General features: G+C 36.1%; 4 protein-coding genes across 6 annotated transcripts; 3 read left to right on the top strand and 1 right to left on the bottom strand.

The window, feature by feature from the left end:
- Window positions 1–1,123: 1,123 nt before the first annotated feature.
- LOC137744990 (protein PLANT CADMIUM RESISTANCE 10) lies at window positions 1,124–4,155 on the top strand. Its single transcript, XM_068484829.2, has 4 exons — window positions 1,124–1,293; window positions 2,032–2,228; window positions 2,898–3,124; window positions 3,769–4,155. Exons 2-4 carry the CDS (start codon window positions 2,057–2,059, stop codon window positions 3,934–3,936), a joined length of 567 nt encoding a protein of 188 aa, XP_068340930.1. The 5' UTR covers window positions 1,124–1,293; window positions 2,032–2,056; the 3' UTR covers window positions 3,937–4,155.
- A 4,314-nt stretch (window positions 4,156–8,469) lies between these two features.
- LOC137744599 (vacuolar histidine transporter YPQ3) lies at window positions 8,470–14,182 on the top strand. Of its 2 annotated transcripts, none has more exons than XM_088681555.1 (13): window positions 8,470–8,784; window positions 9,289–9,331; window positions 10,184–10,210; window positions 10,333–10,422; window positions 10,765–10,904; window positions 11,452–11,623; window positions 11,712–11,819; window positions 12,116–12,235; window positions 12,368–12,388; window positions 12,691–12,749; window positions 12,925–13,015; window positions 13,210–13,315; window positions 13,871–14,182. In XM_088681555.1, exons 1-12 carry the CDS (start codon window positions 8,531–8,533, stop codon window positions 13,282–13,284), a joined length of 1,200 nt encoding a protein of 399 aa, XP_088537681.1. In that variant the 5' UTR covers window positions 8,470–8,530; the 3' UTR covers window positions 13,285–13,315; window positions 13,871–14,182. The 2 variants fall into 2 exon arrangements, with proteins under 2 accessions (XP_088537681.1, XP_088537682.1); XM_088681556.1 differs by lacking the exon at window positions 13,871–14,182 and adding an exon at window positions 13,555–13,667 and having other exon boundaries at window positions 8,496–8,784.
- Window positions 14,183–14,690: 508 nt separating this feature from the next.
- LOC137744988 (uncharacterized) lies at window positions 14,691–19,131 on the bottom strand. 2 transcript variants are annotated; one of them, XM_088681554.1, is made up of 3 exons: window positions 18,851–19,131; window positions 18,025–18,081; window positions 14,691–17,413 (listed from the first exon to the last, which is right to left on the bottom strand). In XM_088681554.1, exons 2-3 carry the CDS (start codon window positions 18,032–18,034, stop codon window positions 15,324–15,326), a joined length of 2,100 nt encoding a protein of 699 aa, XP_088537680.1. In that variant the 5' UTR covers window positions 18,035–18,081; window positions 18,851–19,131; the 3' UTR covers window positions 14,691–15,323. The 2 variants fall into 2 exon arrangements, with proteins under 2 accessions (XP_088537680.1, XP_068340928.2); XM_068484827.2 differs by lacking the exon at window positions 18,025–18,081.
- A 2,717-nt stretch (window positions 19,132–21,848) lies between these two features.
- Window positions 21,849–22,708, top strand: LOC137744989 (uncharacterized). The gene has a single exon (XM_068484828.2). It carries the CDS (start codon window positions 21,987–21,989, stop codon window positions 22,566–22,568), a length of 582 nt encoding a protein of 193 aa, XP_068340929.2. The 5' UTR covers window positions 21,849–21,986; the 3' UTR covers window positions 22,569–22,708.
- The last annotated feature ends 690 nt before the right edge of the window (window positions 22,709–23,398 follow it).

The raw sequence follows: 23,398 nt of genomic DNA, 5'->3' as shown, positions 1-23,398 counted from the left end.
GAGTTTCGAACCTAAGACCTCTAGTTTTTTATTTGAACTCAAGACCTCTAGTTTTTAATTTGAAAAAAAATCTCGCAATCCATCATTTACCACTGGACCATCAGCTCGTAGTTATTGTATTCAGATTTCACATTTCCTTGTCTATATTAAGTTGCAATATCAATTAAATACACAAGTCGTTAAAAATTTAAAGCATGATTTGGTGCAGAAAGTGATTAGTTATGCTTTGCATTCCCATGGATTGGTGTTGTAACACATTAATCCATACCTTTCAAAATATGGGGAATTTTTAAAAAAAGTTACAAATTGTTAATACCATATTCTCTGCATTCGTCAAATGATTATAACTGCTTTAAAATTTATCGAGTTTACTTTTTATCACATGAATTTCAGCTTATGCTTAACAAGTTATCGAAATCATAATGATAATGTATTGTGAAATTTTTATATTAAAAGCAAGAGGAAATTGTTGCAATGACTTCTTAACTTTAATCCAATTAGTGTAATGATTTCTCAACTAAAAATTCATGATCATTGATTCCTTAACATATCAAAACGTACAACTTTGATCTTTTTCGTCAATTTTGTCAAAACGAATAACTTATCACATACGTGAGGCTAGATAATGGGAAAATATGGAAAATCAAATGAGAAAATTGTAGCAATAATCCTTCAACTTCAATTTAATTGGAGAAGTAGTCTTTCAACTTTAACCCAATTAGAACAATGGTCCCTCAATTTTAACTCAATTGTAACAATGATCATTTCACCGCGGCTCACTTTGACAGAAGTTCTGACGGAGTTGACAAAAGGAACAATAACTGAACATTTTGATGAGTTAAGAAATTAATAGTCATAGTTAAGAGATTGATAATCACGAATTTTTAGTTGAGGAACCTTCTCTAATTGGATTCAAGATAAAAGACGATTGTTATAATTTTATCTAAAAGCGAAACCTAACATTCAAGATTTACTGACAAACAAAGGGACCAATGTACCAAGTTGTAACCATGAAAGTGACTTTTCCCAAATTTTAAAACATAGGGGCCAAAGAGTTACAAGCCTCAAACTACGAGGTTGCAAACTGTAATTAAAATTTATTCAAAGATCAAAAGGTAATCTTTCTTTTGATCAAAAGGTCAAAAGGTAATCTAAGCAACGCAAAGGTCCCTCTTCTCCCCCAATCGACTCGGACGCGGTTAGCTCTCGTCATTTTTCACTTTCCCAACGCCGGAACGGAACCGAATAGTCGGATTGTTCATCTCCTCCACCACCGGCGAACCGGCGTACGCGGTATGAATCTTGTTTTCCGATTTGTGTTTATTTTTTCATAAATTGTCTCGATTTCGATTTTCATTTACTAGATTTTTACGGTAAAATCTTACTTCTTTAGTTTTTGTTTGTGTTATTTTTGTTGATTTCTTCTCTGAAACCGATGCCTGAATCTCAAATTTTGTGCTCGAAATCCGATTATTCTCTGTGATGATTGATTTATGTGTCGAATTTGTTACTCTTAGCTTCAATTTTAGCATTTGAAAAGTAGTTGCTAATTGTACGAAGGGAAATGATTTTCACGAGATTTGGCGCAACGGAAATGTTGTTCCTTTGTGACCAAAATGTAACGGGTTCAAATCATGGAAACAGCCTCTTTGCAAAGCAAAGTAAGGCTGCGTACGACAGACGTCTCCCCTCCCCTGACCCTCCCAAAGCAGGGAGCCTTGTTGGCTTGGCGTCGCCCATTTTACTCCATACAAAGGACAGAAATGAACTTGATTCTGCGTGCACGGAGGAAAAGGGTGTGCGGAAATCACTTACCTCGTAAATATTGTGAGCAGCGTTGCCCGGCCAGAACATTTATCTCCCTCACATTGTGTTTGTTTCAGTTTCGTGTTTGTTGGATACTTCTTAATAGAAGAGTTTTTGTGACTTGTTGACATATATATGGGATTGCAAATGTGGTCTGTTTAGCACATTCCTTGACTCAGATAATCTATATTTTGGTTTCTAATACTTTGGGGGTACTGGGTACAGATCATTTGTGTCACTGGAGAAAAAGATGAAGGGCCAAAGCAGCTATGCTCCACCTGCTTACGTTCCGTTGGGAATGTCGGATTCTGAATCAGCGATTGTTTTGCACAGTGAAGACACTCCCATGCAGCAAAGCAGCGGTGATGGGCCCAAACAATGGTCTTCTGGAATCTGCGCATGCTGTGACGATATGCAGAGCTGTACGCTATTTTTTGCCTTGTGACCTTGATTTATCTGGAGGAAAAATTAAGAAGGTGCATCTTGAGTAGGGAAAACGAAAAGTAGCTCGTTCTCAACTAACCCCATACAATACCATATGCTCAGCTCTTAGTTTTTATGCGTTAATGTACTCGAGTACCTCTTCGTTATGTGGAGGACCTCTTTTTAGTCTGAATTCGTGACTGGTATGCAATATCTGAATTTTTGGCAGGTAAGTGTGCCCAGATATTTTTTAAGATCAAACAATAATATATTATCCGATAAAACTTGATGAGAACTGTAGGAGTCATTATAGGATTAGAATGACTCAAGTTATGAAGTGTACATTAATAGAATGCCCCTTGAACAAAATTTGGATAAAGATTGATATATTATGAAGTACTTTAAATCTCATTTTAAAGACGTGATATCTAGTCTGGTGTGAAGTAAAGCATGGGCTGCTGGTATCTACTCTGTGTTGTTAGTGGTGAATAAATAGATGATAATGTTCTTAAGACGTTAGAGGAGGTACATGGGCAGAGGATAGGTACCAATGCTTGCTATATATGTTCGTAACAGTAGGAGGAGTTTCATCCATCATGTCTCCGATTATGACTTTCAAAACAATAACGACCATCTAATTGCTGATTTGTTTTTTTTTTTTTTTACAGGTTGTGTAGGTCTGTTTTGTCCTTGCTTTCTGTTCGGAAAGAATGCAGAATTTCTGGGTTCTGGGACATTATTAGGATCATGCATGACTCATTTTATTTTGTGGGCACTGGTTAATACTGTCTGCTGCTTATTGACTGAGGGTCTGTTTTTGGGCATACCGGGATGCTTTGTTGCATGTTATGCTTGTGGCTACCGCAGTGCCCTAAGAACAAAGTATAATCTTCAGGTATAACATTGATTATCAATTTTACAGTCTTAAAGTCTGTTAACTGTTAAGAGTAGAAAAGTTTTAATTTTGTGTTTTTATTCTCTCGGTTCCTTCTTGATTTTTGTTTTACTTTATCTGAGTTTCAATATGCTTTTGACGGTTTGAGAAATAGAAATGGTTACCAAAAATATGGTTGATTATTGTAGCCATTGGGCCTGACATATTGGTTAAGTGCTTTGATACCATGTTAAAATTCGAGCATCCAACGCAAAACCAAGTGGCAATTCATGCCTGTGCAGCACAATATGTAAGGCTTACCACTACAGGATAAAAAATAAAATAAATGGTTCTTCATTTCATTTGTCATGCAAGGCTTCGAGTTGCTAAAGCGGGATTATATTATCATCGAAGGAAAGATGTAATTGTCATTTGTGTGGTAAGGGAATGTGACTTTATATAGGGCTCAATGGCAGAACATAATTTTGATTACTTTGATACAATATGTTTGGGGGAGGTCATGAACTACTCGAAACTTTTTGTGTGACAACTGCTTAAGTTTATTTTATTACTCCACTAGGGCTTATCATATAATCTAGGGTTTCTGTCAGAATAGTTGGAATGCCATGCTGTGGAGGAATAATGCTTGTCTATGAATTTTGTAGGAAGCGCCGTGTGGAGACTTTGTCACTCATTTTTTCTGCCATCTGTGTGCCATTTGTCAAGAGTACCGGGAGATCCGTGAAAAGTCTGATTCCGTCCCTCCTGACCTGAGTCTGGCTGTAGTTACAGCCCCATCAGTCCAGACAATGGAACCAGGTCTCCAAATGTAAACCACTGTTTTAGTACTCCTGTAGGATCAGCATTTGGTTTAGGTTATACAACCTTCTTCCTGCCCTTACATGGATAATATTATCGAAGCCTTCCACCATTTGTTTTTATTTTCACTTGAGTTCTTTGGTGTCTACCAGGGTTGATTTTATTATGTTATCCGCACGATGTACTTTTCTCATTCCTTCTTTTATATGTGAAAATGGCCCTCTTCTACCTCATTTATGAGCATGATAGCATTTGCATCATTCTGTCGGTTGACTCCAGAAATGTTAGTTGCTTCCAAGTTTGAAGTGATGACTGCGGGTTCTCTCGTGGATGCGGTTGCTACAGGTTTTACTTCTTTATATCGATCCTGTAAAGTGCTATATCTCCATTCGTTTTTCGTTGTCTAATTCTTTGCTCGAGTGTGGCTGTGGATTGGGACAAAGCTAAACTTAGAACCGTACTGCCAGGTTACAACTTACACCGTCTTTGTCTGCTGCCTTCATACCTCTTCGTTATTCTCCGAGGATTCCCGTGTGTGAGGTTTCCTTCCTCAACTTAGCTTCAGTTGGAGAGATTACGAGCAACAACCGATGGCTCGTATTTTGCCGCATTTGCGGTTTACTACACTTTCCTCAGGTCGGAAGTTTCGGTTGGCCTCGTGCTCGGATTCGGAATAGGGTTTCAAATTTGGGATCAACTTTGTGTCGTTTCAATCCTGCCATCCCACTCCCAACCTCCTATCATTGCCTTTTTGCTTTCAATATTCTTGTCCCATGCATCTGTCTGATTGGATGTGTTCTTTCGTTTTCCTTTCCCTTTTGCTTTGCACTGGTGCTGCCTTCATTACCTTCTTGGACTAGACTAGTTTTGCCAGGAGGATCCCTGCCGATGGGGATCCTCTAAACGAACATCGTGCGATCAGAAATCATTGTAAATTTTTTTATTTAAAATTGAATACAAACAGTATCTGATAAAAACTAACCACATGATATATGATGAACGGATATGATTGAAGGATCTTCAGGATCCTCTCTCCTAGTTTTGGACCTAGATAATCGAACCCTTGAACCAAACCGCCTGATAGTGATTCAGTTTATTCTCTCATTTTAACTCAAATCGAACTAAATTACATCGTTGAACGTTTGATTGGTTTGATTGTAGTTTGAGGTTAAATTTGATTCGAATTGAACTATGTGTGCTCTTCTTAGAGCATCTCCAAATGAGATGTCAAAATGTCAAAATCAGCAATAACGGTAACAAAAGATAGCATTAATATTTTCCAACCGAGAAGCAAAATCTGATGTGACATGACATTGATTGACATCTCTCTTCCATGCTGCCAAATTTGATAGCACCTTTGGATTTTTTTAATTAATTATTAAATGCTTTTTATTAATTTTTTTTATTGGTTTAAAGCATTATCATTTTGTTTCTTTTCATTCTCAATGCAAAGAAAATACATATGAATTATTATTTTATGTTTAAAATTTGACATATCGGTTGGAGAGCAAAAGTTTAAAAGATATCAAAGTGCCACGTAAACCTTCAAATTTAAATTTCAAGTTTAAAATTTGATATCTTATTTGAAGATGATCTTAATCTTCCACGCATGCGTGAACATCATACTGTAAAACAACTCATGTATCTGTATGATTAGACAAATTTGAAGTGGCCGAAACGCGTAGTGGCTTCGGAGAATCCACTTTCTGCCCATAACGCTATCTGCTATGCTTTTAGCTTCCAACTTTTCACGTGGTAAGTGATTCGCGGCTTTAGCAAGGGCACTTTACTCTTATGCCCTGCTACCCACACCTATGTAAAACATCTCCTTTGTGGACACGTCATCGGTTTAGTTTCGTTTTCTTAGGATGTAGTAGATTTTGTATTGCTTCGGCAATTTGTTTGTGTCGCAATAGCAATTTGTGTGGCCTCCTTGTTTGCGATGACTTTATGTGAGGCATTGCCGTCTTTGTGATAAAATTGTCTCAGGACTCTTGGTTCTTGTCGTTTTGTGTGTGACTGTATAAGGGTTTTAGAATTATTTACGTTGTGTTTAAATTATCTTCAGATTAAAAAAAATGATCATTGGATATAATTTATTCATCTGGCACCTCTTGTACTTGCTTGTTCTTAGTGACAAAAAACTATTGCTTAATGGCAAAAAAAAAAGAAAAAGAACTTTTACGTGGTGAAAAAAAAGTTCATCAAATTTGTTCCACATTTTCTGGGTTAAACGGCCTTGAGCTTCTCTAGTCAAACAAACACTAAAAACCAAAAAGGAAAATAAATAATAATTCCTACAAAATTAATATTTGCATTTACCAAAAAATGCACATATGTCCGGTGTTTGAAAAATTGGAAAAATCATAAAAATATATGGAAAGGAGATGAAGTCTAAACTCCATCTTGGAAAAAATTGATAGATTTTATCGATATTTTTAACTTATCGGTTTAAATACCCATATGAATAGATTTCCATCATTTTCATCAAAGAAAATCGAGATCAATATATCTATCGATATTTCCACAAATGTACATATCGATAATTCTACCAATACCGATATTATACATCTCAGTTTTTGCAAATAATTTATATTAACCATTTAAAATTTATAATCGAAATCATGTAATTACTTAATCTTTATTTGATAACCATTCATACAAATAATCAATTGATTCGAAAATCATTTATATATTTAAATATAAACAAATCAATTTTAATAGTTAAGCGGGACAAGAATATGACCCGCATAGAGCCACTTGATTCTTCCCTTTATTTTCGAGTGATTAGACTTTTAATTATTTCCATAAGTGGCAAACCTGACACAATTATTTGAAAGAGAAAGGTATATTATATACAAGCTCTTTCTTCAATGGGATCTCTAGTTTTTGAAAAAAAAAAAATGGAGTCCACTCAACATCGAGCTTCAACGATCTGAATTGTCTATTTTTCAAATTGTACTTTATAGATTATTATTGCAAAATATTAGCCAAATCATAAATATTTGACTATGTAATTGAGTTTAAAGAAGTTGACGAGGCGTATGTTCAAAGAAACATTGAAATTTTATTATGACAATCAAATGAGTAAATGGTTTCGGATTAAATTAATTTTTTACAAGGATAATCTACAAATAAAGACTTAAAAAGTAGACGATTTAGATCATTAAAGTTCGACGTATAATGAGTCCCACAAATAATCTCATTTTAAATAAAGAAAAAAGCAAATAAAGATTGCTATAAACTTTGGATTCTGGTTTTTGTCTGCCAATTAATAACAACGTTTTTTGCGTGTGATTATTCAAGAATATCCTTAGAATTCGAAAAGTAAACTTTATGAATGGCACCAAATTATACACATTTCAATTTCACCTCTAAACTTTTAATTTAGTTTTATTCTCTTTAAACTCTCAATCCGTGTCAATGTTCTCCCGATGTTTCGTGTGAAGTTATCTGCCATCAAATTTAGGGTTATTTTTGTCAATATTGTAAAGTACGAGTTTTTGAGTTTGGTTCAAATGTGCCCTTTTCTTGTAAATCAAGTATCAAAACTCCAAATGTTTACTAATTTTCTTTGTTAATAGAGTATTTCGTTGACGTATAAGGCCCTTAAAATTGGTTAGGAAGACATTGACCCAAATTAAAAAAAAAAAAAAAAAGGAGAAATTAGGTTCTTATCCCTCTTTTTGCTACTCAATTGATTAAAACCATATTTCTTTTCAAATTTTGATCAAAGTCCTTAGGTTTTAATAAACGTCATTAATTATTTCAATAACAAAATATTTTTTATTTCTAAATATAGTCATTTAGTGTTAGAAATGTTACATTTGGTATATTCATATTTATGGCTAAATTTTTTATCATATATTTTTATTTTTAGTTTGTACCCATTTTTAATTTGCAACCCTTTTTTAATTTGTACCAATTTTCTTTTCAGTTTTAATTTCTACCAATATATTAATTTCTTTTTGTGCCCATATTTTTTAAAGTCTTTTTTTGTATTTGTACCCATTTTTAATTTTGTAAAATGTACCCATACTAATTATATGTATTTATTTTATGTTTTAAACTATATAAGTAGTTATTTTTTAAAATATGTTAATAATTATGTGGGTACATTATTTTCTTCCTATAAGTTTGTGAAGAATAATATTGCTCTAATATTTATTTTTAAGTATTTATTATATTTTAAAAATATTATTTGAATTTGTTTAAATTTCGTAATTTGTGGAAAATTAAATGCATAAATTTATGAGTTAAATCTTTTAAATGATGTTAAGGACCTCGATCAAAATATTTAAACAAACAAGGTTTCAGTCTAACAAATAGGCTAATTAGGGATTGAAACCAAAATGACTCTTAAAAAAAATTATCGGGAATCAAAACCAAAACCAAATTTAAAATTTCGAGAGTTGAGTGGAATAAGATCAATGTTTAGGGACCATTGTTTACTCTTTTTTTTTTTTTTTTTTCTAAATTAAAATTTTAACTTCTAATATATAATCTCTCTCCTTATATATAAACTCTCTCTCTCTCTCCCACTCTATAGAACAACTCATACACACGTAGGGAAGTGAGAGAGAGAAGCGAAGAGGAGAGAGAGAGGGAATGGGATTGCTGGGGAGCTCAACAATCCCATTGGGAGTGGGAATGGGAGGAGTAGTGGGCGAGCATTGCTGGGAATGGGGGAGGAAGTACTTGGAGTTCGAAGTCTGCAGCGTGAAGGACGGCATGTCGTTGGCGCTGGGTGTAATCAGCGTACTCAGTTGGGGTGTCGCTGAGGTTCCCCAAATCATCACCAACTACAAGGCCAAATGCAGTCACGGCCTCTCTCTTGCTTTCTTGATCACTTGGATTATCGGGTAATATTCTAATTTACTCTAATTTACGGAAAATGAGTTTAGCGTGTAGGATTTAAGAGTCGGAGTACAGTGCCCTAACCAACTAGCCTAACGTACATCTGTTTAATAGTTATGTCAATGTCATTTCATATATTTCGAACATGAAAACTCGGTTGCATGCATAAATATTTTTGACCGCTTGAGTTATAAGCGCTTTTGCCAAACTATAATCCAGTGCAATCTTGAAGTTCTTGAAGTTTATTTCTTTGGCCAAATGACATACATGCTCTGTGTTTTTCTACGATTTTCACCTTCGGACGTCCTTGCACTTTTGATATTGATGTAAGATTAATTGCTTTGGAAAAGTCCAAAGAGTATCTCACTCTCACCAATACATTTGTTCTTGACGATTTGTGTACTTTTTTGAATTTTTGAAACGTGTTGGATCATTCTTTTCGATTTCAAACTGGAATTTCAATCTTTTATTTGGACCTGTAACTAATTTTATATCAAATTCTTTTGCAGGGACCTGTTTAACCTTTTCGGCTGCCTGTTAGAACCAGCTACTGTGAGTGTCGTTTACTGTTTCATTGTTTTCATAGCTTTCGAAACTTTGTTTAAGGTTTTTAGCTTTTATTTATTGTTTGCGTGTAAATGTATGATTCATGATGATTTTGTGTCAACTTTATGACCAAAGCGCATTTGCAGAGGAGACATGTCTCCAGTATTTGTTAGTACATTGCGGCAGACATGTCTCCTTTAGTCTCTCTCGGTTCAAATCATCGTAATATAGAAGGCTAAGTTAACCCCTAATGTAAGAGTGTTAGTTTCGTTAATTGCTGATGGGAAGACCTATACTTGTGACATGGCTTCAAAGAAGACGACATTTTGTTTTCCTTCCCATTGTTCTTGTATGTGTAGGAAGTATGCTTATAGTATAGATCACTTGTGGCGTTGTGTAATGCACACTTATTTGAGAAGTTTATATTTTGGGGGGGAAAGAAAAAGGTTCTAGCTCTGGAAATGTTGTATGATGGAAAATTCTTTGGGTTATATGGGTGGAAAGGAATAGGAGGGCTTTTTAGAATGTGCTCGGAGAGGAGGTGGACTGGATGCATCCGACCCTAATAGATTCTGTGCCCGGAGGAGTTTTGGGAATGTGCTCTTTATCTTGATCCATGTTCCATATATAAATTCTGTTTTTATGTACAAGTAAGAGTAGGGTTGCTCACAAATTTTGACCATGATGCTTATTAGGATTTTTTTTTTTTTTTTTTTTTTTTTTTTTTTTTTTTTTTATTGCTTCCCCAAGATGTTATGGTCATAATCTCAGTTTAAGATACGCCGTTTTTGGATAAACATTTCTTTCACGAGGAAAAATTATTGGTGACTAACTGCCTTTGTATACTTGCTTATGCAGCTTCCAACACAGTACTACACAGCAATTGTAAGAATGTTGACTCAAGCTGCACTTTGATATCTAAACAACATAGGTTTTTTTATTTAAATTTACTTCGTGTCATTAACAAATAAGTTGATGCGATCTTTCTCTGTTTTCTTGGTATGCAGTTGTATTTAACAACCACATTAGTTCTTTCTGTACAGACCATTTACTATGGTTACATATATCCTCGTCTTAATAATTTGAGACAGAAAAAGGTTAGATTCTATGTCCTCGCCTCCTCTTATATAATGTGCATAGTCTTTACTCTTTAGACACTCATGCATGTTTTCTTTCAAGTTCAATTTCAAGTTTATAGCTTAGGGATTAGAGAGATATTCAAGTTCGTCTCAGAGAGACTTGAATATCTCGTAGTCCCTGAAGTATAAAACAGTATCATATAACTGGAGCACGTAATTTACTTATATCCGTTACATTTGCTTATTGAACTACTTTCTGCTTTAGGTTTCTTTTTTCCTTTTTACACTCATACATAGAGTATGCATAATGCTTATATCAAAAGCAAGTGAATACCTCTAATGCACTTATCTGTAATTTAGGGTTCCAAGACTAATCCGGCTGAGGTTCCAGGAAAAGCTAGTGGCAGGGTTAATGTGATTGACACCCCCACTGCAGGAAATGAATGGAGTTCACCCATTCTTTGTCCCAATTTTTCTCCCAGACGAGAATCATACTACATGTAATTGATTTTTCCGTTCTCATTGACAAATTATTATCAATTATTCTCTTACAGTCTTGCTTTTTATAATTTAACTTATGAAGAATTCGATTGGATCACCAAAGTTCTATATGCATTTTCTCAAGTGTGTGTCCTTTGTTAAATTTCAGCCAAAACATGGTTCTGCCTAAAAATGCAGATACCAGCCATTGACAGAAAAATTACTGTTCTGGATAGTCGCAGATCAATTTTAATTTGCGTCATTCAATAACTCATGTATGCCTTTTGACTGCTTGTGCTCGAGACTTGGAGATATTCATTCCTCTCTGATTTTTGTAATAGAGCTTTTGATCAGTTGCTCACCCTTGCTACATATATAAGCTTGAAATCGTGAAACAAAATGTTGCTAGCTGAAATAGTTGGTAACATTTTTGCAGAACGTCTGAAACTATAATCAGATGGTTTTTGACAGAATTTTAAATCTGCACAGTGCAGTGATCTATCTAATTTTCGTTGTTGACAATCGTGATCATGTAATTGGATATCTGTTTTCTTGGAAATTCATCAGATCGGCAAGATCTTTATCAAGGAGTCACACCCCTTCAGAAGGATTTCATGCAGCACAAAGAACAACTCTTCCATTTAATCGTAATCGAAATCCAAATGAAGAGCCCTTGCTTGGTGCACTTGCATCTACACAATCTGCACCATCTAATAATGTCAAGACTACGCTGTGTGTGGTGAGCTCTACATTGCTGATTGTATAATTATATTCTGTTGTTCTAGCACTTGATCTTACGATGTAAACTTTTGTCTCTTCTACTTTAGGTCTCGCTGATGACCCTCTTTTGCATTTTTAATCAACGATCAGTTGATTTAAGTGTTGATAATCCAAATCGAGGAGTAGTGATGCAAGTAGGAAGAAGGCTGTTGCAGGTAGTTGACATTCCAAAGTATTAGTTTACTTCACTTTTATTACTCTTAAGATTCTATATGTAAAACTGGTTAGGCAGCAGTATTCTTGTTGCACAGACTACTAGTGTTTACCGTTAACCAGTTTTCGCTTTCAGTTGCCTCTTAACTTTTAAGCTATTGGATAAGTGGCCTATTAGTTGGAATGTTGGGTAAAAGAGTTGGAATATCTTTTATCATCATTATCCGATTATCGTCATCATTATTGTTCTCAACTTTTGAGTTTGTTCTTTTCTGGTGAAACGCTATTTGAATTTCAGGGAAACAGTGGGCTGTTGCGAGAAATGGGTACTAAACATAGCAGTGGGATAGGAACTTTCCTTGGTTGGGGAATGGCAGTTATTTACATTGGTGGACGGTTTCCCCAAATTTACTTAAATGTGAGTAGTACCCTTAGAAGTAGTCAATTTCTTTCGTGAGTAGTACCCTTTATTATAGAATATGGGCGTTCGCCTTCTGTCTCAGTTGTCTGAGCAATGTTAACTTCTGGTTCTTGATCAATTTTTTTGCAGATCCGCAAGGGGAATGTTGACGTAAGCATTTTCGCCTTCATTGTTGTAGTTAATAATGGATGGAAAAAGAAAGTTAATCTGTGTTTATGTTAGACATAAGCTCAACTTTAGGGGTTATTTGTATTTTGTTTTAGTTTTTATCAGAATTAGGACTTTGTGGGTTAATTCGTTATGTGAATTTTGTAAAACTAACATACTTTAAGGTCTAATCATACTCTAGTAAGACGACCCTCTTTGTCGACAAATATATATGTAATACCAAATATTCCCTTAGTATTGAAATGAGTATCAATGAGAGAGATAATTTTCTGTACAATATGCAGGGGCTTAATCCTTTTATGTTCATCTTTGCTGTTGTTGGAAATGCAGCTTACGTCGCAAGGTGAATATTGCTTAAACTTTTATGGTTCTTTTACTCCTGTTTGGCCTTTTGATTTACAGCCATTTACCTTAGCGTAAGTTTGAAAGTAAATGGCGTATTTTCTTACCACAACGTGGGATGTTTCAAGTGTTAATTTTATCTGTTTTACTAATGGTCGTGGTTCTTTGTTGTGTAGCATTTTGGTGAACAGCATGGAGTGGTCGAAAATCAGTCCTAATCTTGCGTGGCTGGTGGATGCTGGAGGATGCATGCTTCTGGATATTTTTGTATCCCTTTTATATCGTCACTATTTCATATGTTTCTTCGAGCATAGCATACTTTGGTACTTGTTAAATAGTAGAGTGCATTCACATACTGGAAAGATTTGTTATTGTAGTTTCCTTCGAACGTTGAACTTTTTTCTTGCAGAACAAGCAATATCTTGAACAATCTGAAATTCTTGTACCTTAATGTAGTTTAGATACTACTTCAATTCTTCCAATACTGGAGACGCCGAAATGTAGGGGGTAAGGATAGACACTCCAATGCAGCCTAGTGAACGAAGGAATCACATAAAAAACTTCAAGGTATGTATCTCTCTCGCTCTCTTTCCTCATATTGGTATGGCTTGTTGGCCTTAAGATGTTCTGTTGTGGCATATGGTATTTTCAGTTTCGAGTTGCATCATTTCGCTTAAACTTTGTTGGGTTCGTGAGGTGTAGAGAATGGTAAAAACCGTAACATGAAGATATAATTTTCCTCTCGAAACATTGGTCATTAGCTGTCAACTTAGACGTTCTACAAATCATTCTGTTGTGCTACATAGTTCTTGTAGGAGCAGACAGATTTGAACCTGACATTCATATAATCTTCGGACAGTGAAACCTCTGCAGTTCGCAGAAACAGAACCGTGTGTCGTAATTTCTCAAAATGTTGTAACCATGCAAGTTAGAAACTTTGAACCATGAACATATATCGTGGAAAGAACATTGGATTGAAACGAAAGTAAGAAGAAAGCGTTTTCCTAATTCCGCAAATGATCGGTTTTTCTCTAAGTGCACATTTTACTCTTTCGATATTCATCTCATTGCTGTCCAGATGCTAATGCTATAATCTAATTTACTTCACTTTCTCTGAATCAGGATTCATAATTTTCCAGGGAGCCATGTACGTAAATGAATCTTCGTCGCTGCCTTTTCGGGATTTCATCCAATCCGATCTAATCCCGTCCATTTTCGTCGATTCTGCATCCTTACATTAGCAGACGAGATCGGTGTCTGCAATTTTCAGCTGTTTCATTCGGTCTTATTTTTGTTGCAACTTATCGTTACTTTGATCCCAGCTATAGCTGTTGAAAGTGTTATTTTTCGATTTTCCAGTTTTACCTTACCGGGAATTGACAACAAAGAACATCTTTTTTTCTTAAAAAAAAAATAAACTACAAAATTTTCGTACTTCGTAAATCAGGATTTAACGTTTATTAAGTGCAGATTATGAGACATCCAAGTGCAAAAATAAACTACATTGTCTTAATCAACTTGGCCCGAACATCAGGGTTTAATGCTTGGTGTAAATTTCAGCAACATGTTGTCGAATACCCTTTATTACTTCCGGCATGTTTTCAACTACCCAAGTGGAGAGGAAACAGTGTTAGGCAACCATAATCTGCGTTGCGCCTAAACCCGGACAATTATGAGACATCCACCATTTGGTTAAATTACTCTGAGATCTCCTTCAAGCATATTTGTTGAGAAACAAACTTCACACCCGACGCTTTGGCCTCTCTTTACCTTCATCTCGTGTTTGGGATTACAAGCTCCCTTGAATCTCCACCCATCCACCTTTTTTTTTTATCAACGGATGGGTCAATTCGAACTTGAGACATCTTCCAAAATTGAAAAAAGAAGTACCACCAATAATTTTGATGCCCTCGACCAACGCCAATAGTGGAAACTAGAGGAAGACCAAAAGACCAGATAATTGCATTAAAATGACTTTTCAATACACACTTAAAAGACTAATACATTTACACAAAAGGGTGATGCCCTGGACACAATGGAATACTTCAGTCCACTGGAACCTTAGCATTCGAAAATATTCCAGGCAACTTTGAATCTATCTCTTTACAAAGGAATGGTAATAAATACAGCAAATATTCTTTAACAAAAATTCTTCAGGAGCCGAGAAATCAATGATTTTTTCGATCCCCTACTGTTACTAGGGAGCTGTATGCAAACATATCCATACAATTTTTAAATCCTGAGGTCCGCCACGAACACACTAACCCTAAAAGCTCAGAAATTTCGTGAAAAACGATGCTCACCTGCGCAGAATCCATGAAGCAGTCCCAAAATAGTTTCCAGAGCAAGGAACAGCGTAAACATCACATTCTGTTCCAACGTATATCTCCGTCCTTTTACACGAATATTCTGTTCCAACTTCCAAGCAATAGACTCCAGATGATCATCACATTGGACAATCGACATCATGTATAAAAAAACTTCTTACAAAATTTCATGTCATTGCAGCCAGGAACGGTTTGTGATCCAGATAACAAGGTATCACTCCTAATGCAGTGGCCCTTGAAAAAACGTCTTACCCCGATGTATCAATTTCCTTCCCAGAATCATCCTCATTAATGTTTCTCCTCAACCTTCTTAGCCATATATCATGGTCCATGGGATATGGTGTCCCACATAGACTATCAACATAATCGGCAAATGCTTTCAACACAGTTGAGGCCTCACCTAACTTCTGCTGAATTAATCTCCTGGACCAAGAAGTCTCTCTCCACTGCAGTGCCCCCTCAACCGAATCAAGATCAGGTAAAACCCCACCACAGGAAATATAAAGCATGTAAACAAGGCTCTCTGCATCTGAAGCTGAGCATAGCTTTCCCTCCTGGAGAGCATAAGTTGAAGAGAAATGAAGGTTCATTGCAGGGCGGTCCCTATCGTCAAGAATAGCACGTCCCCAACCAATAAGAACAAAATAAGGTTGCTTCTCGGCAGACCTGACACAAATCACATTCTCAGGCCTGATGTCTCCATGGCGAATTCCTGCAGAAGCGGCAGTTGAAAGTGCAGATAAGCAATCATGGCAACACCTGATCGCGTCCTCCATACCAAATCTGGCCTCGCTTATCATATGAGCCACTGTTTCACCAACTGGGCTGGTCACAAGAATCGGAGTGCCACACCAGGGGTGATCACAGTTTCCACCCGAGCTGGGTTTCTGACACTGACCAGGGTGAATAATCCTGCCAGAAGCACTTAACTGCGGTAGATACTTGCTAGATAGACCTTTCTGTTTCATAATAGTCAATATTTTCATCTGCCTCTGAACTTGATACCACAGATTCATATCCTCCCACGCGGGCTCCAGCTGGGAAGGATGAGAACCAACATATAGAAAGAAACTTCTCTGAGGTTCTTCAACGGGAGATGCAATGTAATATGGATGTTCATTATTATACAAGAGTTGACTGATATGGTAACCCCTTTGCCAGTTAGAATCCTCCAACCATAATACAGATCCTACTTCTAGCTTCATTAACTGTTCAGTCTCAATTTTAGCAGAATCATCGTGAACTTCAACGATTTCAGGGGATACACTGCGCTGCTGGAACCGATATAGACCATTTCCATTCGCCCGGGAATTCCCCAACTGCCTCTCAGTCCTTCTTGCTTGGAGGCGAGGACCATGATCAGCAGCTAAATCCTCTATCGAGTGCTTGGGAAATCCAGCAAATTGCACGATACAATGGAAGGTAGCAAAAAGTACCTGTAAGGCACCAACGTCTCCCCAGTTGGCATTTCCAACCTTGTTCCAGATCCTATCAATTGACGAGACTGCAATCCTAGAATGATTTGTAATCCATTCAGCAGCACATTCGTAAACATTATTGGCATCAAATACCATCTTATTTACATCTCCTTCAACCTTTACTACCCCACCATACTGAGAATCAACAAGAAGAATAAACACAGAGTTTGAACTCTGAGAGTAGTTCATTCTGCTCAAGCTTCTTGATAATAGTACACGGATAGCATAGAAAAGGGCCTCGCCTAAAACAGATAGAGAAAGCTGCCTGTCACTATCCATGGAAAAGTTTCTGATATCAGGCCTTAAAAGAGACAGTTCAAGAATATGATCCCACCTCCCACGGGGATGTCTAGGGTTTGTAAGCAATAAACCAGTAGCACAAAGACCTCCAAGCTTACCATCCGCAACTGCCTTCTCAGCCTGGTAGAATTTTAAGTTTTCATTGTATAGACAAGCAACAGAAAAAGGCATGGGTCCATCCTGATTCCAGAATGCTTCCCACAATCCCTTTGCACCAGCATGTAAAAAATCTTCAAGGGCAAGATAAGCAGTTGCTTCAACAGCATCAGATGTTGAAGTGTAAACGGAATTGGGCATCCTAATCACCTGCTGAAATGAAATCCCTTCCAATGCATAGTCAAACTTTTGAAGTTCTATCATCTCAAAAGGCACATCAAAGGCCGGTTTCTTTGGTTCTGATTCACTGGATATAGATTCAAACCAGTCTTCCAGTTGTGCAGTAAGCATGCCACTGTCTACAAATCTATGAAGAAACTCCTTGCAGTTACGAGACCTACTGCCAGATGATGCACTAGACCTCTTTGTTCCAGACCCAACTGATTCCTGGTCTGGGGACACACCTGCCAAATAAAGTATAATAATGTTGATCAGCTAAATGGGATTCCAAACAAGAATAAGCACATGAATCTACATGTGTGTGTTTGTGTACTATTTCATCACGAGTGCATCCACACAATTGATATATACCAATGAACTGACACAATTGTTACTGATCGACTTTAAAAATGATAGAAAAGCTGTGCAGTTATCAAAATTTGACCATCAGTGGTTCTCTAACTTTTTCTATCACTTTTATAAGAATCACAAAAGCTTTATTAATGAGCGGAGAACAATAGAAATAAAATTGATCATAAATCCAACAAATCAAAAACTAATAAGAGTTTTTGCATCCTATTAAAATCCGTGTTTGCACTCCATAGCCTTTTCTGGTCAAATGCTGTACCTTATATATATATTATTCTTTGTTTCTGTTTTTCATTCTTGGTCATCCTTATATGATACACGTAATGCATTCCCTCATGGTTGTGACTCCTTGGGCCCTACTCTCACACCACTCTCCTAATTTTTATCCTTGCTGACTTTATCGAGTATGCTGTATTTCATTTTCCAACTAGTTTTACATTTAATCTTCTTCCACTATTCTATCCCCAAGTTCCACCAAAAGCAATACCTTTCCTCATTTAGCCATGTCCTCCTCCTCCAACATCAGACTTGCATGGTTCCAAATCTGCCCAACAAATAATTGTCTCTCTATTATGCATCTAAGCTATTGGCTCTTTTGCAACCAATTGCGGTGACAATAATGTGCCAAGTACATCCCATCCACGTATTCATTTGGATCATTTTTTTCCATAACAAATTAGATACAATAGGAACCAATTGTTTAAACAAGAGAATCATAAACATGATCACCACTAAGTCAGATTAGAAGACACCAATCAAATGATCAAACGTGCGAATTCATTAATCTAAACATTTCACATGAAAAAAATTCTCATCACCCATTGTGCCCCTTCACCCATCCAATATACTCCACAAAATAATTAGAGATATGGAAAATTTTAGAAAAATACAATCTTGAAATGGAAATCATACTAGTCCCTACCGGCAGCGCCGTCGTAATTCCACCAACTTCTGGAGCAGTGCAGTTGCAACAATGACAATGTGAACAAATCACCCAATGCCTTTAGACATTCAATTTATATCATAAATTTTACAGTCACAGAATTAGGGTCATTGTGCAATGAAACCCACAACTTATCCACCAAACACTCAGCTGGGAAAATTAATTTTACTTCCTTTTGGGGAACAAGCTCTTGAATTCACTTTAAAAATACAAAATCGAGCTCTTGAATTTAATCAAAATTCAAATTGAGCACAAAAAACACTGAATTAATAAGAAAATCTAACACAGAAAACCTAGAGTTGACAAAGAGGAAACGAAACAGTCAAATTTGACGAGTACAGAGAGAAAGTGGGGGAGATGAAAGGCTGACCTTCCATTGCGGTTAGGGCTAAGAGTCCAATCCAACGCAATCCCGTCCAACGCAGTCCAGTCCAACGCAACAGCTCATTGATTAACCATGTCTGCACCTCCACCTCCTCCTCCTACTCCTCCGCTGATCAATCGCACGCTGCTGGTAATTTTCTCTTTTCTTTTCTTTATTTTTTGGTTTTATTTTTATTTATCGGGCATCCGAATACCAAGGGATTTGCTTTTTGGGGTCTTTCTTTTTATTTGTTTGGAGAATGTCTTCTTTTCGCCGGCCGAGTCTCCGATTATTCGAACCATCCGGGCCCGCAACATATACAAGTATTTTATTTTATTTTATTTATTTTTTGTTTTTACTGTTTTTTATTTTAATTTTATTTTTAAAATTTGGCCGTTTTAATGGGTTGGAGAAGAATATTTTTATATTTTTCGATTTTTATTTTCATATCGGCCGGCTACGGCCGGGATTGAAACAAAAATCCGGTGAGAATATTCCACACGAAAAAGTTACACGACCTTATATATGCTCATGAGTAATTTTTTTTATATGTTAGATTAATCATTAACGAAATTTGAACCCAAGTCGTTATGCATTGGTTCAACATTTTTTTACCATTCTGATAAAATGTCACTTGTTGTTGATAAGTAATTTGGCTACTTTGTATATTATCAACTTTCTTTCAAAATGTTGAACTACTCTTTATAAGATTTTTATCATGGTTGGTTCCTAAAATTGGACATTCTAATCAAAATGGTCCTAAACCCCCCACTTGGTCTTCGAAAATGAGTCTCATAAATCAATTTAATTATTCTGTTAAATTTTATGTTAGTGTGCTAATGTGGTACACGAGTCGATGCCACGTATGGAATATATAGCGCTATGCGAATTAGAAAAAGCTTTTTAAGAATTAAAAAACTAAAATTGAAAAAAAAAACACAAATAAAACGGGAAAAAAAACATCCTCGTCAATCACCATCATAGCAACGGTGGACGCGTCCGAAGGCGATCGCCAACCATCATCGCCCAGATCTCAAATCTCGAGAGCATCCCCATCCACAGCAGCCGTCGCCAGCCCATCGTCCATCGCTGTCTACGCTATTGCCTAATTTCGTCTCTCTCTCTCTCCCTCTTTCATTTCCTAACTTTTGCAATTATTCTTTTTTGTTTTAGTTTTTTATTGATTTAGTTTGTCAATTTTAATTTCAAAATCTTAAAGAAATAGTTTTAAGACTGATTCACGTGATGCTATATGATTGAATGAGTGTGTCCACATCATGATACTAACGTAAAATTTAACAGGAAGCTAACGAAAAAACCAAGTTGACTTGCGAGACTCATTTTAATGGACGAAATTGAGCAATTTTCTATTATAATGATCATTTTAATTGAAATATCCAATGTCAAGTCAAGCACCAATCGGAATAAAAACCCTTTTTATATATTAATTAAATTTACAATGAAACTCCAGCTTTCTTTTATCAAGAATAATCTAATTTTTTTTTTAAAAAAAAACTAATGAAAATGGCTTGAAAACTTTGAGTTTTAATGATAAGGACAAAATAAAAGGTAAAGTGAATAGTACCACAATTGATATTTTAGTGTAAAAATATGATTTTTCGTTACAGTAAACGATACCAAAAGCTTTTCATTAAAATTTCCATTTTAAAATAGGAAAACTAATGAAAATGGCTTGAAAATTTTGAATTTTAATGATAAGGACAAAATAAAGGGTAAAATAAATAGTACCAGAATTGAGTGTAAAAATGTAGTTTTTCTTTAAAACGAACAGTACCGTAAACTTTTCGTTAAAACTTCCTTTTAAAATTCTATTATTTAGTCGGCCCGGCCGTTGCCTCTTCTAGCTGGGATAGAAGCTCTCCCACAGTCCCACTGCAGGTAGAAAGGCTGTTCATCAAGAAGTTGCTCGCCAATTATTGAATATATTCTTCAGGCACATTTTCAGGCAAGCTAATTTTGTGGACTGACGCTTCTATTTTCAAATGTCATTCTATTAAAAAAAATTCATTGTAATTTCTCAATTTTTTTGAGAATTATTACAGGCATTCCAAGAATTTTATCGTACAGTCCTTACGTTTTTTTTTTTTTTAAATATCGAAAATTTGTAATACGAAAGTTTTTTAATACTAATAACAACTCTCTTTTTTAATAAATTTTAAAAGAGAGAATTCACACCTTACCTAAATTATTGTTTCTCTGTCTCATTATTCTAAAATCAACAATGAAAAACAAATATCAATTTTGTTGAAAACCAAATAGTATATACGACATACATTGCTGAATTAGAAATAAAATGAACAAACTTATCAAAATATGTTCCATCGAAGCTTTGAACTATCGAATTGAAAGTGTTGCAATAAGAGTAACAGCTAGACAAACACAGAGAAAGAAGCAGAATACAACATGTTCAAATGCTGCAAACAAAAAGCAGAAGTTGAAATGCTCTCCCTTCGGATCTATTTTCCACAGTACAAGAAAAATGAAAAGCAGCTTTTACGTTAAGCAAGTAACAAAAGTTCAAATATGGAATTGGATCCTCTCCGAGGCAAACCTTTAGGATCCTCCTGATCCAATAACACGAGCTGTTAGATTTTGATCCAACGCTTATACTTATTATAATTTTAGAGAGACCTCCAGTTTGTAACTTTTGGATCAAGATCCAACGGTCCGTATTAATGAGTCAGAGGATCCCGAGGGTTTGTCTCGAAGGGGATCCAATTCCTTCAAATATCACACATATCAAGGAAGCTGATATCAGAACACAACAGTTTATTGTGTCCAAAAAATATACTGTGCAAGAGGAGAAATTAATCGTGCGGAAATCACTTCAAAATGTACATGGATCATACAAATTTTTAGAAACTGATAGACTCGGCTGATCACAACCGTTGGATCTTCGTCCGCATATTTTGTCCGCAGGGAGAAAGGCTCATTAATACAAACATTTCGAATAATGGGGCTTGTAAAGATAGAATTCATGCACTCTGGTCCAAAATTTATTCCCTTAAATTTGTGCAGAAGCTTCTCAGAGTTACCAGAAAAAGGATAAACATTCATACAACAAAACGTGGGAATCTGTTAGGCCACCACACGGCAGAAGGTTGCAGCAACAGCTTGTACAATGCTACCTTCTTCCCAGCACCTTCTAGTTCCCTCTCTCTCTCTCTCTCTCTCTCTCTCTCTCTCTTATATACACCCAAGGGTCGAGACAGAGAGACTCGGGAGAGTGCATAAAAAAATGAAGCCCATCGACGGCAAGAAAGACACGGTGACGATCCGGGCGGTGAGCCACGACGAGGAGGGCCGGAAGAGGGTGGAGAAGATGGAGCTCCACACCCACAACATCGACACCGTCAAGTACGTCGAGAAGAAGCTCATAGACAAAGGCGTGCAGCGACTGGACCGCCACCCGAAAGACGGGACTAGAATCGGGAAGCCTCCGCCCAAGTCGGGCCATGGTGGCAAGTACACGTGGGAGGGGCCTGGTGGCGTGGTGGATGATGTGATGGACCCGGTTCCGGTGGCGATCGACGAGGGGGATCCGAACTACGTGGATGAGGAGACGGAGGAGAGGATCGTGAAGGGGGAAGATGTTGACGTGGCGGGGCTGGTTGTGGGGGAGGTGGAGGTGGCGAAGGCGGCGGAGGACAAGGAGGGGGTTAGTAGAGTTGAGGTGGTTAATCCTCGTCACCTCAAAACTTAAGTTGTTGATCTTAATTTGTAACCTAACGTTGTACTAGAGAGCTTACTAAAATTAAAATGTTGTGACTTGTGTGTAATTATTTGGCTGTGGCTTTGTAACGTAACGTTGAGACTTGTCTAGCTGCTCTTCAACCCTTTCAACCATGCGTCTACATTGTATGTGTCTTAATCCTTTCAACTATGCGTCTACATTATATGAGTCTTAATTTTGACGAAAATTTTCACATAATAAACACCAATAAAGTGAAAATATAACTTTAGCTTTTCAAACTCAATTTTCTTTATATAAAACCATACATAACTTTTTTACTCAAAGAAAACCCAATGACTAGGATCCACATAAGCAAATTCATTAACTTCATATTAATTCACACATTTTACATTTTTCACATGCCTAAAATACCCCTATTACATACTTGATGTAGACAATTAATTGTAAGGAAATAGTAAATGATTTTGCAACAAGAAGAAAAAAAGACATTAATGTTAAAAATTTATTGCATATTAATTTTTTAGAAAGGTATTGAATTTTCATAAAACTATTCGATTCAGTTTTTTCACCCTACTCTTGAATACTTTTGAATTTATCCTTTTTTTATTAATATATTAGAACATTGTATTTCATTATCTACATGCACATTAATTTACCTACGAACAATTATACCATGGGTGTAATTCGATGTATATTAAGAAGAAATGTAGTTCGATGTATATTAAAAAGAAGAAATAATTTACCTATATTAAGAAGAAATGTAGTTCGATGTATAGTATTAAAAATACTATGTTACACCCATGTTTATACAACAATAAAACGTGCCTAACATGTCTAAC

The sequence above is a fragment of the Pyrus communis genome, chromosome 12 (assembly GCF_041283825.1).
Source record: "Pyrus communis isolate YQ-2024b chromosome 12, ASM4128382v1, whole genome shotgun sequence".
NCBI classification, from domain to species: domain Eukaryota; kingdom Viridiplantae; phylum Streptophyta; class Magnoliopsida; order Rosales; family Rosaceae; genus Pyrus; species Pyrus communis.
This window is presented reverse-complemented; position numbering and strand designations above follow the sequence as displayed.